The sequence below is a fragment of the Rhinoderma darwinii genome, chromosome 3 (genome assembly GCF_050947455.1).
Source record: "Rhinoderma darwinii isolate aRhiDar2 chromosome 3, aRhiDar2.hap1, whole genome shotgun sequence".
NCBI classification, from domain to species: Eukaryota; Metazoa; Chordata; class Amphibia; order Anura; family Rhinodermatidae; genus Rhinoderma; species Rhinoderma darwinii.
The window spans coordinates 38,097,668-38,111,735 of NC_134689.1; the positions used below are offsets into that span (position 1 = coordinate 38,097,668).

The 14,068-nt window shown below is 42.6% G+C and overlaps 1 protein-coding gene and 1 long non-coding RNA gene across 2 annotated transcripts in view; one reads left to right on the forward strand and one right to left on the reverse strand.

Annotated features, from left to right (window-relative positions):
* Positions 1–14,068, forward strand: part of APBB3 (amyloid beta precursor protein binding family B member 3) — a 102,968-nt gene that overhangs the window by 72,528 nt on the left and 16,372 nt on the right. The window contains exon 7 of the mRNA XM_075856286.1: positions 11,973–12,087. Coding sequence (XP_075712401.1) covers positions 11,973–12,087 — 115 coding nt within the window. The remainder of the gene's footprint in view (positions 1–11,972; positions 12,088–14,068) is intronic.
* LOC142748908 (uncharacterized) overlaps positions 1–14,068 on the reverse strand; it is a 104,506-nt gene that overhangs the window by 1,312 nt on the left and 89,126 nt on the right. The window lies entirely within an intron of this gene.

Sequence of the window (14,068 nt, forward strand, 5' to 3'; positions counted from 1 at the left end):
ATGAATAAATTGACTACTGCGTTTTCCCATTCAATAGGAATAGTCAATGGGATAGTTCCCTGCACACTCTCCAGTCAGTGCTGACAGTGTCAGTCTGTGTAGTGACACACACTCTATTAACAAGAAAACTAGTAATGTTTAGTTGTCAATTTATTTATTCATTTCCAGGATGAACAACAGAGGGAAGGCACAACGCAGAGTTTTAAGAAAAGATGCTCCAGAATTGTTATTTCATGGGTAATACAGGCATTTAATAATAAAAGACATGTTAGGAGAGGTAACATGTCCTCTTTGAATGAAGAGTCTACGGGTATGTTCACACAGGCTATTTTCAGCCATTTTTCGTGCCGTAAACGTCCTGAAAAATCAGAAGCAGAACGCCTACAAACATCTGCCCATTGATTTCAAAGGGAAATAAGGCGTTCTGTTCCGACGGGGTGTTTTTTTTACGCCTCATTTTCAAATAACGGCGCCTAAAAAGATGCCCCGTAAAAAGAAGTGCATGTCACTTCTTAAGCCGTTTTCCATTGGCTCAATAGAAAAACAGCTCCAAAAACATCCGTAAAAAAGCCGCAAAAACACTAGTTAATTAAAAAACGGCTGAAAATCAGAGGCTGTTTTCACTTGAAAACAGCTCTGTCTTTTCAGACGGTTTTTTGTTAAGCGTGTGAACATACCCTAACAACCAGTCTTTGATAAAAGTGATAAACTTCAGATAGTTAACGTCTTGAACAAAAAAAACAGACTTTAAGTTTGTTGAGCTGAATGTTTATTACAAAAGCTGTCTTTATTTCTTTTTTATCTGGTTATGTCTTCACCCTTGGATCATAAAGGGACAGGTAAGCCACCGCTTTCTAAACATTTTGATATACAGGTCTATATACATTGTGCATCATCAATTAATGAAGGTTTTTGTTACCCATACAATCCTATGACAGCAACAGTTGTACAGAATATAGAACTTTTATTTGATTCATATTTGGGCATGATGTTGCAATTTATAAAGAAGAAAAAACAGCTTATACAAAACACTAGGGCATAAGAAAACGGTGAAATGGGCACAGTGATCACCACATTGTAGTACACGGGTTATCTATATAGTAATTATACTAAGTAATCTGAAAGGGTACAAATTACTATTTATTACTAGTGTTACTAGTAAAAACAAAACAATCACTTTCTGGGCCGGCGGTTCTCTGGCGTAGAAAAACCACATAAGAACCCAAAAGATGCAATTTGGGTTGCAAATTGTGACTTTTAGGCCTTTTAACATCGTCCCGCAACTTTTGTGGAAAGGGAGCCACAGTGGCCCGACAAATTTATTATGATTTACGCCAGACAACTGATGCTGAGGAGGATAATCGTCCTGGCACTTCTGGAGGCGATGTCTGGTCCGTCTTCCGTCGCTCTGGTGAAGGACCTGCGGGAGTAAGTGACGTCACAGCGTGATCTCACAATTCTAGCTAAGATCACGCTGGGCTGTGGATCAAGCTGGGCTGGACTGAAGAGCAGTGAATGACACTGATTGGTCAGCGTTATACAGTTTTCTATACAACGCCCACATTGTAAAAAGAAAAAAAACGCCCACTTGGCCATTAGGACAAAATTAGCATAAGGCCTCGTTTACACGAACGTATTATACGCGCGTGCGACGCGCGTGCTTTGCACGCATGTCGTACGCACCTATATTAGTCAATGGGGCTGTTTAGACGATGCGTGAATTGCGCTCAGCGCGTGTGCGCAGAAAAAAACTCACGACATGTTCTATAATCGTGCGTTTTTCGCGCACTCACGCACCCATTGAAGTCAATGGGTGCGTGAAAACCACGCATGCCGCACGGAAGCACTTCCGTGCGAACTGCGTGATTCGCGCAAGAGCTGTCAAACTCCTGAATGTAAACAGAAAAGCACCACGTGCTTTTCTGTTTACAAACATCCAAACGGAGTGTCAAATTCGAGATGAGCGCACCGAACTTCACCGGGTTCGGCCAAACTCGTTTTGACCGAAACCGGTAAAAAATGTTCGGGTACGCGACGTCAGGAGACAGTCACTGTCCACGGTGCTGAAAGCGTTAAACTGGTTCAGCACCATGGACAGTGACTTCCGCTCCGAAAATCCATGAACCTGTAAAAAAAAAAAGACGTTCTGACTTACCGATAACTCCGGTCCGACCTCCCGGGATGACAGTTCAGTCCAAATGACCGCTGCAGCCAATCACAGGCCAAGCACAGGCTGCAGCCAATCACAGGCTGCAGCGGTCTCATGGACTGCGGCGTCATCCTGGGAGGTGGGGCCGGATGACAAGAGAGGGACGCGTCACCAAGGCAACGGCCGGGAGCAGGAAGTTCTTGGTAAGTATGAAAAGTCTTTTTATATTCACAGGTTGGTGTATATTGTGTTCGGCATTCACTGTCGAGGGTGCTGAAAGAGTTACTGCCGATCAGTTAGCTCTTTCAGCACCTTGGACAGTGACGGGCGTCGACTAGCCTCATCTCTATGATGGCGGCTGCGCGAAAATCACGCAGCCGCGCATCATACACGGATGACACACGGAGCAGTCAAATGCCTTTTGCGCGTTTAAAACGCAACAAGGCTGCGTATACGCAGTGCATACGCCATACAAACGTGCGCAAAACGCAGCGTTTTTTGCGCGCGCAAAACGCACACGCTCGTGTAAATGAGGCCTAAGTCTAAAAAAGAACATAACTTTGGAAATAATAAAGTTTTTTTTAAACAAAAAACACAGGATTTATCATCGTTAAATCGCCTATTAGATTAGGTAGGAGATAGGGAAGTGATAAACTGGTGACAGGGCCTCTTTAGGATTGGAATATGAAACGCCGGTGTTAACCGCTTCCCGACATTTGACGTATCCATACGTCATAGCCGGGTAGTGGAAGTATGGAACGGGCTCACAGAGTGAACCCGCTCCATAAGATGCGGGTGTCGGCTGTATGTTACAGCCGACACTTCACAGTAACGAGCGAGATCGCACTCGAGCGCGATCCTGCTCGTTTAACCCGTTAAATGCTGCGGTCAATAGCAACCACTGCATTTAAATCATTAGAAAGAGGGGGGCGACCAGCTCTAACAGCTCAAAGCGCCCCCTGCAATGCAATCGCGGGGTGGCGATGGATGCTATGGCAGCCTGGGGGTCTAATGAATGCCCCCAGGTCTGCCATCTTTGTGCTCCTATTAAGCCCTACTTCTGGCAGGGCTTAATAGAAGCCTGTCAGAAAGAAGATATACTGCAATACATTAGTATTGCAGTATATAGTGCAAGTGATCTAACGATCGCTGGTTGAAGTCCCCTTGTGGACTAATAAAAAAAATACAAATTTGTAAAATTATTTTTTTTATATGAAAAAATAATAAAACATTAAAGTGTAGCTAAACGTTTGATAAAAATTCTGACATGTCAGAAGTTTGAATTGGTGGGGATCCGAGACCACCACTGAGACCCCCACCAATCGCTAGAACGAAGCAGCTGAAGCACTCGCGTCTGTTCGGCTTTTTCCGGAAAGCTGATGTATCGGAGTACGGGCTCAAAGACTTTCTATTGAGTCCGTACACCGATACATTCATTACCGGAAAAAGCTGAATAGACACGGAGTGGCTGAGCGCTCACACGAGCGCTTCAGCTGCTTTGTTCTAGCGATTGGTGGGGTCTCAGTGCTCGGACCCCCACCAATACAAACTTCTGACATGTCACTATGACATGTCAGAAGTTTGTCAAACGTTTAGCTACACTTTAAAAGTAAAAAAAAACAACCTTTTCCAATTTCCCCCCTAGAGCATTGTAAAAAAATAAATAAGCATAATTGGTATCGCCGCATCCGTAAAAGTCTGAACAATTACACAATATCATTATTTAACGCGCACAGTGAGCGCCGTAAAAATAAATAAATATGTAAACGCCAGAATCGCTATTTTTTGGTCACCTCATCTCCCACAAAAATATTTAAAATAAAAAGTGATCAAAGCATTGCATCTACCCCAAAATGGTATCATTAAAAACTACAGCTTATGCCGCAAAAAATAAGCCCTCATACCACTTAATCGAAAGAAAAATAAAACAGTTGTGGCACTCGGAATTTGGCGACACAAAATAAATAAAAATTTTTACACTTATTTTTTTCCTTGTAAAAGTAGTAAAATATAGAAAAAACTATATCTATTTAGTATCACCGTAATCCTGTTGACCCGCAGAATAAAGTTAACAATATCAATATCGACGGAAAAATTAAAAAGTTCTGACTTTTGGAAAGTGGAGAGAAAAATACTAAAATGAAAATGTGAAAGTTGTTTACGACGGGAAGGGGTTAATAACCCCCCCCCCTGTGTACTGCCAACCTTTAGGTAAATGAGATGGGGAGGGCAATAGCATATCGTGTGCGATTATTAAAGGGGACTCTCATGTGGCTGTCAGATAATCTGGTGACGTATTCAGTCCATGCACAGCGGGTAGAGACTGATCGTCAATTACAGTCCAGAGGATCAACAAATAATTCAGTTTTTTTATGTGTATGCGATTATTCTCCCCAATGCATTTAGATATCTTGGGAGATTTACCGGACATTTACAACATGATCTTTGTGTGTACAGCGGTGGATGTACTGTATTTATACTGCTGCTAATAGAGGGAGCTACATTAATTTATCTCTAGTCCCTGAGATCAACACCCAAATAATCAAAATGATTAGGGTATGTTCACACGGGCTATTTTCAGCCGTTGTTTGGGCCGTAAACCTCCCGAAAAACGGCTGAAAAATCAGAAGCAGAACGCCTACAAACATCTGTCCATTGATTTCAATGGGAAATACGGCGTTCTATTCTGACCGGGCATTTTGTTTACGCCTCATTTTCACGTTTTTGAAGCTGTTTTTCATTGACTCAATAGAAAAACAGCTCCAAAAACGGCCATAAAAAACGCAGTGAAAAACGCGAGTTTGATTAAAAAACTTCAGAAAATCAGGAGCTGTTTTCCCCTGAAAACAGCTCCGTATTTTCAGCCGTATTTTGTTAACCGTGCAAACATACCCTGAGACTACAAAATTGTGCAACTGTCAAGTATTTGGTCATGAGACAGTGACGTTAAACAAGAGCATCTATAGGATGTTCATAAGCGGTTAAACCAGTGCCTTCGTTGTAGACCCCAACATTGCTTCTGCTGTCCTGCTGAATTGGGCGTGGGGATGGCACACCCTGAAAACTGTCATTCTGCTCCAAACAGCATCACCAAGTTACGGGTTCAACATTTATTTTTTGGCTGGAGTAAATACTGAATTCAATCATTGTAATGTGACACAAACTGTTCTTGATTTTCAGCATGAGTCAGGTGACATTAAATGTAAAAACGGGACAGTGACAAAACGTTCAGACTGCTAAAATAAAGCATGGAGTGGGAAGAGTGACTGTTTTTCAGATTTTCATTTTTTCCTCCCCACATTCCAAAAGCCATAGCTTTATTATTTTTCCGTCGATAAAGCCGTATAAGGGCTTGTTTTTCACGGCACCATTTATTGTACCATATAATGTATTGGGAAACCGGCAAAAAAAATCTTTGGGTGGAATAGGAAAAAAACTGCGATTCCTCAATCGTTTCGGGGGATTCGTTTTTATGGTGTTCACCCTGCGGTAAAATCAGCATGTTAACTTTATTCTGCAGGTCAATATGCTTACAGTGATACCAAATTTATATGTTCTTTTTAAGATATTTTTATGTTTTACTAATTTTGCAAGGAAAAAACGAATTGTTAAAAATAAAATTTGTGTTTTATCACCATATTCTGAGAGCCATAACTTTTTTTTTGTGTCGATTCAGGCTTATTATGTATTAGGGCTTATTTTTTTTTGTGGGGCGAGCTGTAGTTTCTATTAATACCATTTTAGGATACATGAGACTTTATTATTAACACTATATAGTAATAGTTCGGACATTTAGGGACGCGGCAATACCAATTTTGTTTATTTTTTTATTTTTTACATTACTTTAGAGGAAAAATGGGAAAAGGTTTTTTTTTTACTTTTTTTACTTTTAATATATTTTATTTTTAGACTACTAAAAACTTCTATTTGCTAATTTTACTAGTCCCCCTAGGGAACTTGAACCAGAGATCCTTATATCGCTAGTAGAATACCAAAGTATTTTATTAGTCTCCCTAATGCTAAATTATTGCAGTATATTGTCATTTTCACAGGCTTCTGCTAAGCCCTAAGAGAGGCAGAGTGAAGACTGACCTGGGGGGGGGGGGGTGGTGGGGGGTGGTGATGAGTTGTCTTTCTAACACCTTAGATGCTTCAGACGAATGACTGTGGCATTTAGGGTGTTAAACTGCAAGAACAGCGGGATCGCTGTTCCGGGCAGTGAGTCCCAGGTGTCAACTATGTATTACACAGCGTAAGGAGCGGGCCCTGAGAGAGCCCGCTCCATACATCACCCACCGCACCAGGACGTGCTATTAAGTTGTGGTGCGGGAATGAGTTACTTTCAAATGAATGTATAATCAGGAGCTGGGTTATTCAGAAAAGGTATTACAGATGTGCAAAAGTAGTATAGTAACATATAGAGTTTATTGCAGGCAGAAAAAATCTGCCTCAGAATTCCTGCAGGAATTTTGGGCCAGATTTTGATCTTCCTGCGCTTTTTTGCCTCAGGTTTTGCTGCGTTTTTCGTAGCATGTTTCGCCCACGCCATTGAAGCTAACACAAGGACGGCGGGAAAGAAATGCAGCGAAAAACGCTCGGAAACGGACAAGAAAAGGCATGCCGCTTTTTTTCCACGCAAGTAGCTAAAAGCCGCCTGGGAAAAAAACACCTCTGACTCCCATTGAAATCAATGGGGGGCGATTTCGGCTGTTTTTTGGTGCTGATTCCGGCTCAGTTTTTGCGTCAAACTCAGCGCCAAAAAACTCTACCTTTGAACTCTAAGGTTCAAATAGATACAAGACCATCAAGTTCAAGCTGTGTGTTGATCAAGACGAAGGCAAGACTGTAGAGATCATAACATTACATAACTTTAAGGGGTTGTCCACTACCTGACAACTGAAGACCTATCCACCGGATAGGTCATCGGTACATGATCTGTGGGGGTCTGACACCCGGATCCCGCACCGTTAAGCTGCTCTGGCTGCCTCCGGGCAACATACGTACATGCCGGAAGCAGTTGGCTCCGGCCACGGAATAGCGGCCGAACTGCTGTACTGCATCTCTGCTCCTATTCAAGTGAATAGGAGCAGAGCTGCAGCTATGCAGCACAGCCGCTATGCTATGTACGGAGACAACTGCTTCCTGCACCGTGCATCGCATAATTGGCAATAACACCCAGTGCCCGCAGGCCACCAGAGAGGATCATTGGTGCGGGGTCCGAGTGTCGGACCCGCACCGATGATATACTGATGACCTATCTGGTGGATAGGTCATCAGTTGTCTGGTAGTGGAAAACCCCTTTAAAGGGGTTGTCCGGTTTAGAAAGCCTGTTATCAAATATACTATTAATTAGAGACTTTGCAATAAATAGTTGGGGGTCTCCCGTTCAGGGTCCTCATCTATTAGCCAGAGCAGAGAGTGTTTACAAAGAGTGTCTCTCGCTCTAGAACCAGATTGTCCATGCATTGCCGACCCTTCAAATCCACCATATAATATTCTCAACCAACCCTGACCGCCAACTGTGACTTGTCATGAACGATATCAAAATTAGTACTACAGCAAATGAAAGAACAGTCAGAGCATGCAAATATACAATAACCCAAAAAAGTAGAAAAAGGGGAGGGCGGGAAGCTCCAATAGAGGCAGCCGGAAAGAGTCTGCCATATGGTAACCCCTCACTTGTATTAGCTCTTGGACTATTATGCTACTAAAGCAGGGGGGAGGGGCATGCCTACAAGCCTATCTTGGCCAATCCATCCCACAGTGGGATAAAGCAAAGAGTGGGGTGCCCAGGGCATGTACTATACTATCTCCCCAAAGAGAAAGGGGCACAATAAAACTATGGGACATTTGTCGGGCACAAACTTACAAGACAAATTGGAAGGTAAACTAACTCACCTTCCATAAGCAGTGCAGTGTCATTAAAACACCCCCTAGAAAGTAGTTGCCAACAAAAATTCTACCTTATTCCAAATATTATGAGAATAAATCCCTGGATCAAGGACCCTACAGCCTAGTACACATATTTATATGACTTCTTTCAAGAAATGCATCGAGGCCCTCTTTAACTCTTCTAACAAATTAACTATTACAACATCTTGTGGCAGAGCGTTCTATAGTCTCCCTGATATTACAGTAGAGAAATCCCTTCTGAGCTCATGGTGACATAGTGAATGCCCCTACTGTATTTTAATATATTTCTACATAGTGATTAGATTGTCTGGATTGTATGCCATCCTCCTTAGGGTGTGTTCACATCAGCCTTGGGCTTTCGTTCATGGATTCCGTTCCACCTTTCCGTCGGAGGAATTGATGAATGGAAAGCCAAACGGAAACCATAGCTTCCGTTTACATTACCATTGATTCCAATTGTAATGCTTCCTGTAAATGCTTTACAGTATATATCCCTAAAGACATAAACCAGTGACAAATTAAAACCTTACTAGGGAAAACAAACTAGGTATTTCAAACACTCAGTGAATTTAAGTCCAATTGTAATGCTTCCGTTGCAATTGTTTTTTGTTTGTTTCTTTTTTCCGTAAGTTTTTCGTTATTTTTTGCGCAGAAACAATAGCGTAGTCGTAGTCGACAATGGTAATGCAAATGGAAGGTATGGTTTCTGTTTGGCTTTCCATTCATCGGTTCCTCCTATAGAAAGGTCGAACCTATGAACGGTAGCCCAACGCTGATGTGAAAAGGCCCTAAGTACTCCAATCCAGTAATTCCTTTGGTCATCCTCATCCACACCAAGGTTTAGCTATGTCCTTCTTATACGAAGGTGCCTTAAATTATACACAATAGGGCAGATTTACAAACACTGTCTTAAATTTAGACAACTAAGAATAAGACTAAATGCGCAAAATTTTCAGTGTGGCACGTGGTGGATGATAAATTTAGCTACATTTATACCACCTATACCACCAATGCCCCCTTTCCTACTTAACCATGTCTCTTGTCGGACGAGTCTCAAACATCTGTTCTTTTTGACGCATTTCATTGATAACTGTTTCTAAACAGATTTGCGCCAAAAACAAGGTGCAACTTAGGCCAGAATTCTGGCACAGCACCAATAGTAAATCTGCCCCAATATTTTCTGTCTTGTCTGACTAGTGATGTTTCCTAAAGAGGCAAAACTATGCTCTCATCATGTGAAGCTATGTCTATATGATGATGATGATGACAATTTCATTTGACTTGGCAGGAGCTGCCTGGCACTGGTTGCTAAAGCTACGTTTACTCTCTATTACAAAAGTAAATTTTAATGCCAGTTACACCCAGTGATTTGCATAGAGTAAGGCTACGTTCACACGAGCATGTCCGATTTACGTGCGTAAAAAACGCAGCCTATTTCTTGCATTTCATGTCCGTGCGCAATCAGTGTGAATTGCGTATGGCATCCGTGTGCTTGGCGTGCGGCATGCGTTTTTCACGTCCGTGGAAACACTTATTTTTTTAAAAATTTCTCTGCATTTCTTTGTAACTGATGCGTGATACACATACAGCACACGGATGTGCGTCCGTGTGCTGTCCGTGTTTTTCGCGCACCCATAAACTTTAATGGGCGTCAAGGTGCGCAAAAACGCACCATTATAGGACATGCAGTGAGTTTCATGCAACGAACACTTGCTGCCTGAAAACTCATGCATGTCTGAATAGCATGCGTCCATGTGCTGTTAGTTATTTTAACGGACAGCACACTGACGAGGATTACACTCACCTGACTGAGCCCTAAGGGTATGTTCACACGTAGCGTAAACGCTGCGGATTTTCTGCAACGTACTTCATTGTGGAAAATACGCAGCATAATACAGTAGCAGCAGAATGGATGAGGGTTGAAGAAATCTCATCCACACGATGTGTACATGATAAGCGGAAAAAAACACTCAGAAATTTACCTGCAGTGCGGTTTTCTAATCAGCAGCATGTCAATTTATGTTGCAGAATCGCTGGTTTTCTGTTGCAGATTTTCCCGATTTAATCTAATGGGGAGGTAAAACCCATAACAAATACTAGATGTTGCAATTTTTGCGGCGGAAAATCCACGATTTCGCCGCAAAAATCACAACTCAGAAAAATAAAGTTATACTTACCCAGATCTATCTCAGAGGGACACGTCGCCATGGCTATAGGTAAGTATAGGCTTTTTTTTTTTACCTGCTGTTTTCCCAAGTGGACATTCCAGCCGAATAACCTAACCACAATTTAGTGCGTTTTTTGGGCCAGAATTTCCTGCGGGCTCCAGGGCGGATACACTGTGTACCTTTATGCAGCGTATCCGCTCTGTGTAAACATACTGAACTTATAAACTGAAAGACTGCACTCATGCAAAGGTTTCTATAACCATGGAAAGTTCATTCTTTCTCGTTCCTATTTCATCTTAGGACTCATGAGTAGGAGCCACATAAATAACAAACAAGTTATACCCAAGGGCAGCTGCTATGAGCTCATTCATGACACAAATGCTGGAAACAAGTTTCAAGCAGGGGCAGCCCTCCTCTACAAGTCTCTACTTTCGTCATGTATAACTTGCATCTAAGCCTCTTATTGTATTCATCAATTAAGCTTTATTAGAATTAAATAAAAATACAATAAAAAGCAGATTGTAGAAATTTATTTTTTTGTGCAGATATACGAAATAGATATAGATATACTAATACAGTGTCTGTGAGTATCCATGAAGAATATTCATTCCTCGATCATTTGTTGGATATAGATAAGGCTTTGATTTCCAATAACCATGATAACAAGTTAATACACTGTCTTTAATTAAGAGTAATGGATACATATGTGCTGCAAAATTGCTGCATAAACCGCAATTCAACTACAACGTGTGAACATACCCCCACTAGTAATGCTGGGAATCGGAATTCTACAGTACAAACACCCATTGGGCTCTTTGTGCTGCTAGTATTGTTCTTGCAACGGGAATCCAAAAAGCCAAAAATCAGGACAACTCCTAAATAAGGGCCTGCTAGAAATCAGCTTATCACCACAGCCGAGCCAGTGGTGTAAAAACTCAATAGAAAGTCTATGAACTTGTACACACAGCGCTCATTATGAGTGCTGTGTTCAGGGTTTTTTTATAGACAAGGAACTGATTATTTCAGTTCCCTGCCACACTACAGTATTAGGCTGTCAGTGTGACAGCCCGATTCTGATGATGGCACTGTGTTGAGAAGTTGCCATCAAAGCCAGCACGTACATTAACAGGCCTCTGGCACCGGGACCATGCTATTGGCTTGTTATTTACATGACGTGGGCAAGAAGGAGTTAAGGAAGACAGTGATGGATGTTTCCGTAACTCCAATTCATTTCAAAGGAGAGTTACCATGTATGAATAGCCACCTCTCAAAATTTTTTAAACTTTTGGAAAACTTTTTGGAATACATTTTTTACTAGATTCACAATTTAAAGTAGGTAAATGTGGTAGCGTGTATGCAACATACTCGTTCTTTGTAATATGCTGTGACATTTTACATTCAGACCATCCATGGATGAGGGATGAATACAGAAGACGTTCATAGGAATAAATACACAGACTACAAATCCATACATAAGGTCCTATGCATTCCTCATCTGTGGTTGTGCTGTATGTATTCCCTGAGACCTTGGTATTTTACATATTTTGTTGGCATCAACCTGCCGAACCAGTTAAAGCTCCTAGATCACGTTCCTTTTTTTTATATATAATGTGGTATATTATCTGTAGGAACAGGTTGAGTTTCTGATTTTAGAATCCCATGTTTGTGCACTCTCATGTACCCCTGGTGGTATTTGTATTGTATAATGGAATTATTATATGATAACATATGTGTCCTTTTAGGGACTTTGCCTTTGTGGCTAATGACAAAGACACCTGCATGCTGAAGTGTCACGTGTTTCGTTGTGATGTCCCAGCCAAGGCCATTGCCAGCGCCCTTCATGACATGTGCTCCAAGGTATACAGTAATACTTACTATTCTGTCACCCCTATAGGAAGCATTAATACGTTGTGATATTGACAATTCATGTCCAAGGTACATATATGACAGTATCGCTGGCCTTTCGTCGGCTGTGGCCTAGTCCCTTTTTAGGGTACGTTCACTGCGGATTTTGTGCAACGGATTTCAGTGCTGAAAATCCGCAGAGTAATACAGTAGCAGTAAAGTGGATGAGATTTGAACAAATCTCCTCCATACGCTGCTGAAAAAATCAGCTGAGAAAACGTTCAGAAATTGATCTGCACTGCCGTTTTTTAATTCACAACATGACAATTTATGCTGCGGAATCATTGCACTTCTGTTGCGGTTTTTCCCCTTTGAATTCGATGGGGAGGTAAAAGCCACAACAAATAGCAAATGTTGTGATTTTTGCAGCAGAAAAGCTGTGATCCCGCCACAAAAATCGCAAATCTGAAAAAAACTTTTTTTGTTCAAAGCGACAGCTCCTTGTTCTCCCAGCTAGTCTCCGTGCAGCCTCCTGGGATGACGTTTCATCCCATGTGATTGCTGCAGCCAATCACAGGCTGTAGTGGTCACAATGGCTGCAGTGTCATCACATTCGGCCTGGCTGCACCGAGAATAGAGGGACGTGCCGCTTTGGCAATGCTAGTTAAAATAAGTTTTTTTTTTTTCTTCCACCTCTTTTTTTTGTAGTGGCAATTTCGGCCGAAAATCTGCGGTTTTTCAGCCAGAATCCACAGCGTACACTTGTACTTTTACACAGCGTATCTGACCAGTGTGCACATACCCTTCTGTTGTACTACCCTTAAAGGAGTTACCTCACTTCATAAAGGGGGAGTCTCTCGCTCAGAGGCGTAGCTAGGTCCTTCTGCACCCGGGGCAAAGATTCAGATTGGTGCCCCCCCTCCAACTTCTTTCCCGACATCTCCTTCATCCTCTCCGTGTTTGCTTGCTCTACCAATCAATGAGGTGTAATTTTTTTTTTTCACAATTTTTTTAATGTAACACTAGCATAAAACTATTTTTACCATAACAATAAATTAGAAGAAAATAAATTAAAGAAGCCACACACAGCCCCTTGTAGATAATGCCACACACAGCTGCCTGTAGAGAGTGCCATACACAGACCCCTTGTAGATAGCGCCACACACAGCCCCCTGTCGATAGCGCCACACACAGCTCCCCTCTTGTATATAACGCCAAACAGCCCCCTGTAGATAGCTCCACACACAGCCCCCCTTGTAGTTAACGCCACACAGCCCCCTGTAGATAGCGCCACGCACAGCTGCCTGTAGATAGTGCCACCCACAGCCCCCCTCTTGTATATAACGCCACACAGCCCCCTGTACATAGCTCTACAGACAGACCCCTTGTAGTTAACGCCACACAGCCCCCCTGTTGTAAATAGTGCCACACAGCCCCTCTGTTGTAGATAGCGCCACACAGCCCCCTGTAGATAGTGCCACACACAGCCCCCTCTTGTATATAACGCCACACAGCCCCCTGTAGATAGCTCTACACACAGCCCCCCTTGTAGTTAACGCCACACAGCGCCCTGTTGTAGATAGTGCCACACAGCCACCCTGTTGTAGATAGCGCCACACAGAACCCCTGTTGTAGATAGCGCAACACAGCCCCCCCTTGTAAATAGCTCCACACACACAGCCCATCCTGTAGATAGGGCCACACACAGCCTCCCTTGTAGATAGGCCACACACAGCCCCCGCTTGTAGATAGTGCCACACAGCCCCCCTTGTAAATAATGCGACACAGCCCCCTTGTATATAGCGCCACACAGCCCCTCCTTGTAAATAGCGCCACACTGACCCCCTTGTAAATAGCGCCATACTGACCCCCCATGTAAAATAGCGCCACACAGCCCCCTTGTAAATAGTGCCAAACACAGCCCCCCTTGTAGATAGCGCCACACACAGACCCCTTGTAAACAGCACCAACACAGCCCTCCTTGTAGATAGTG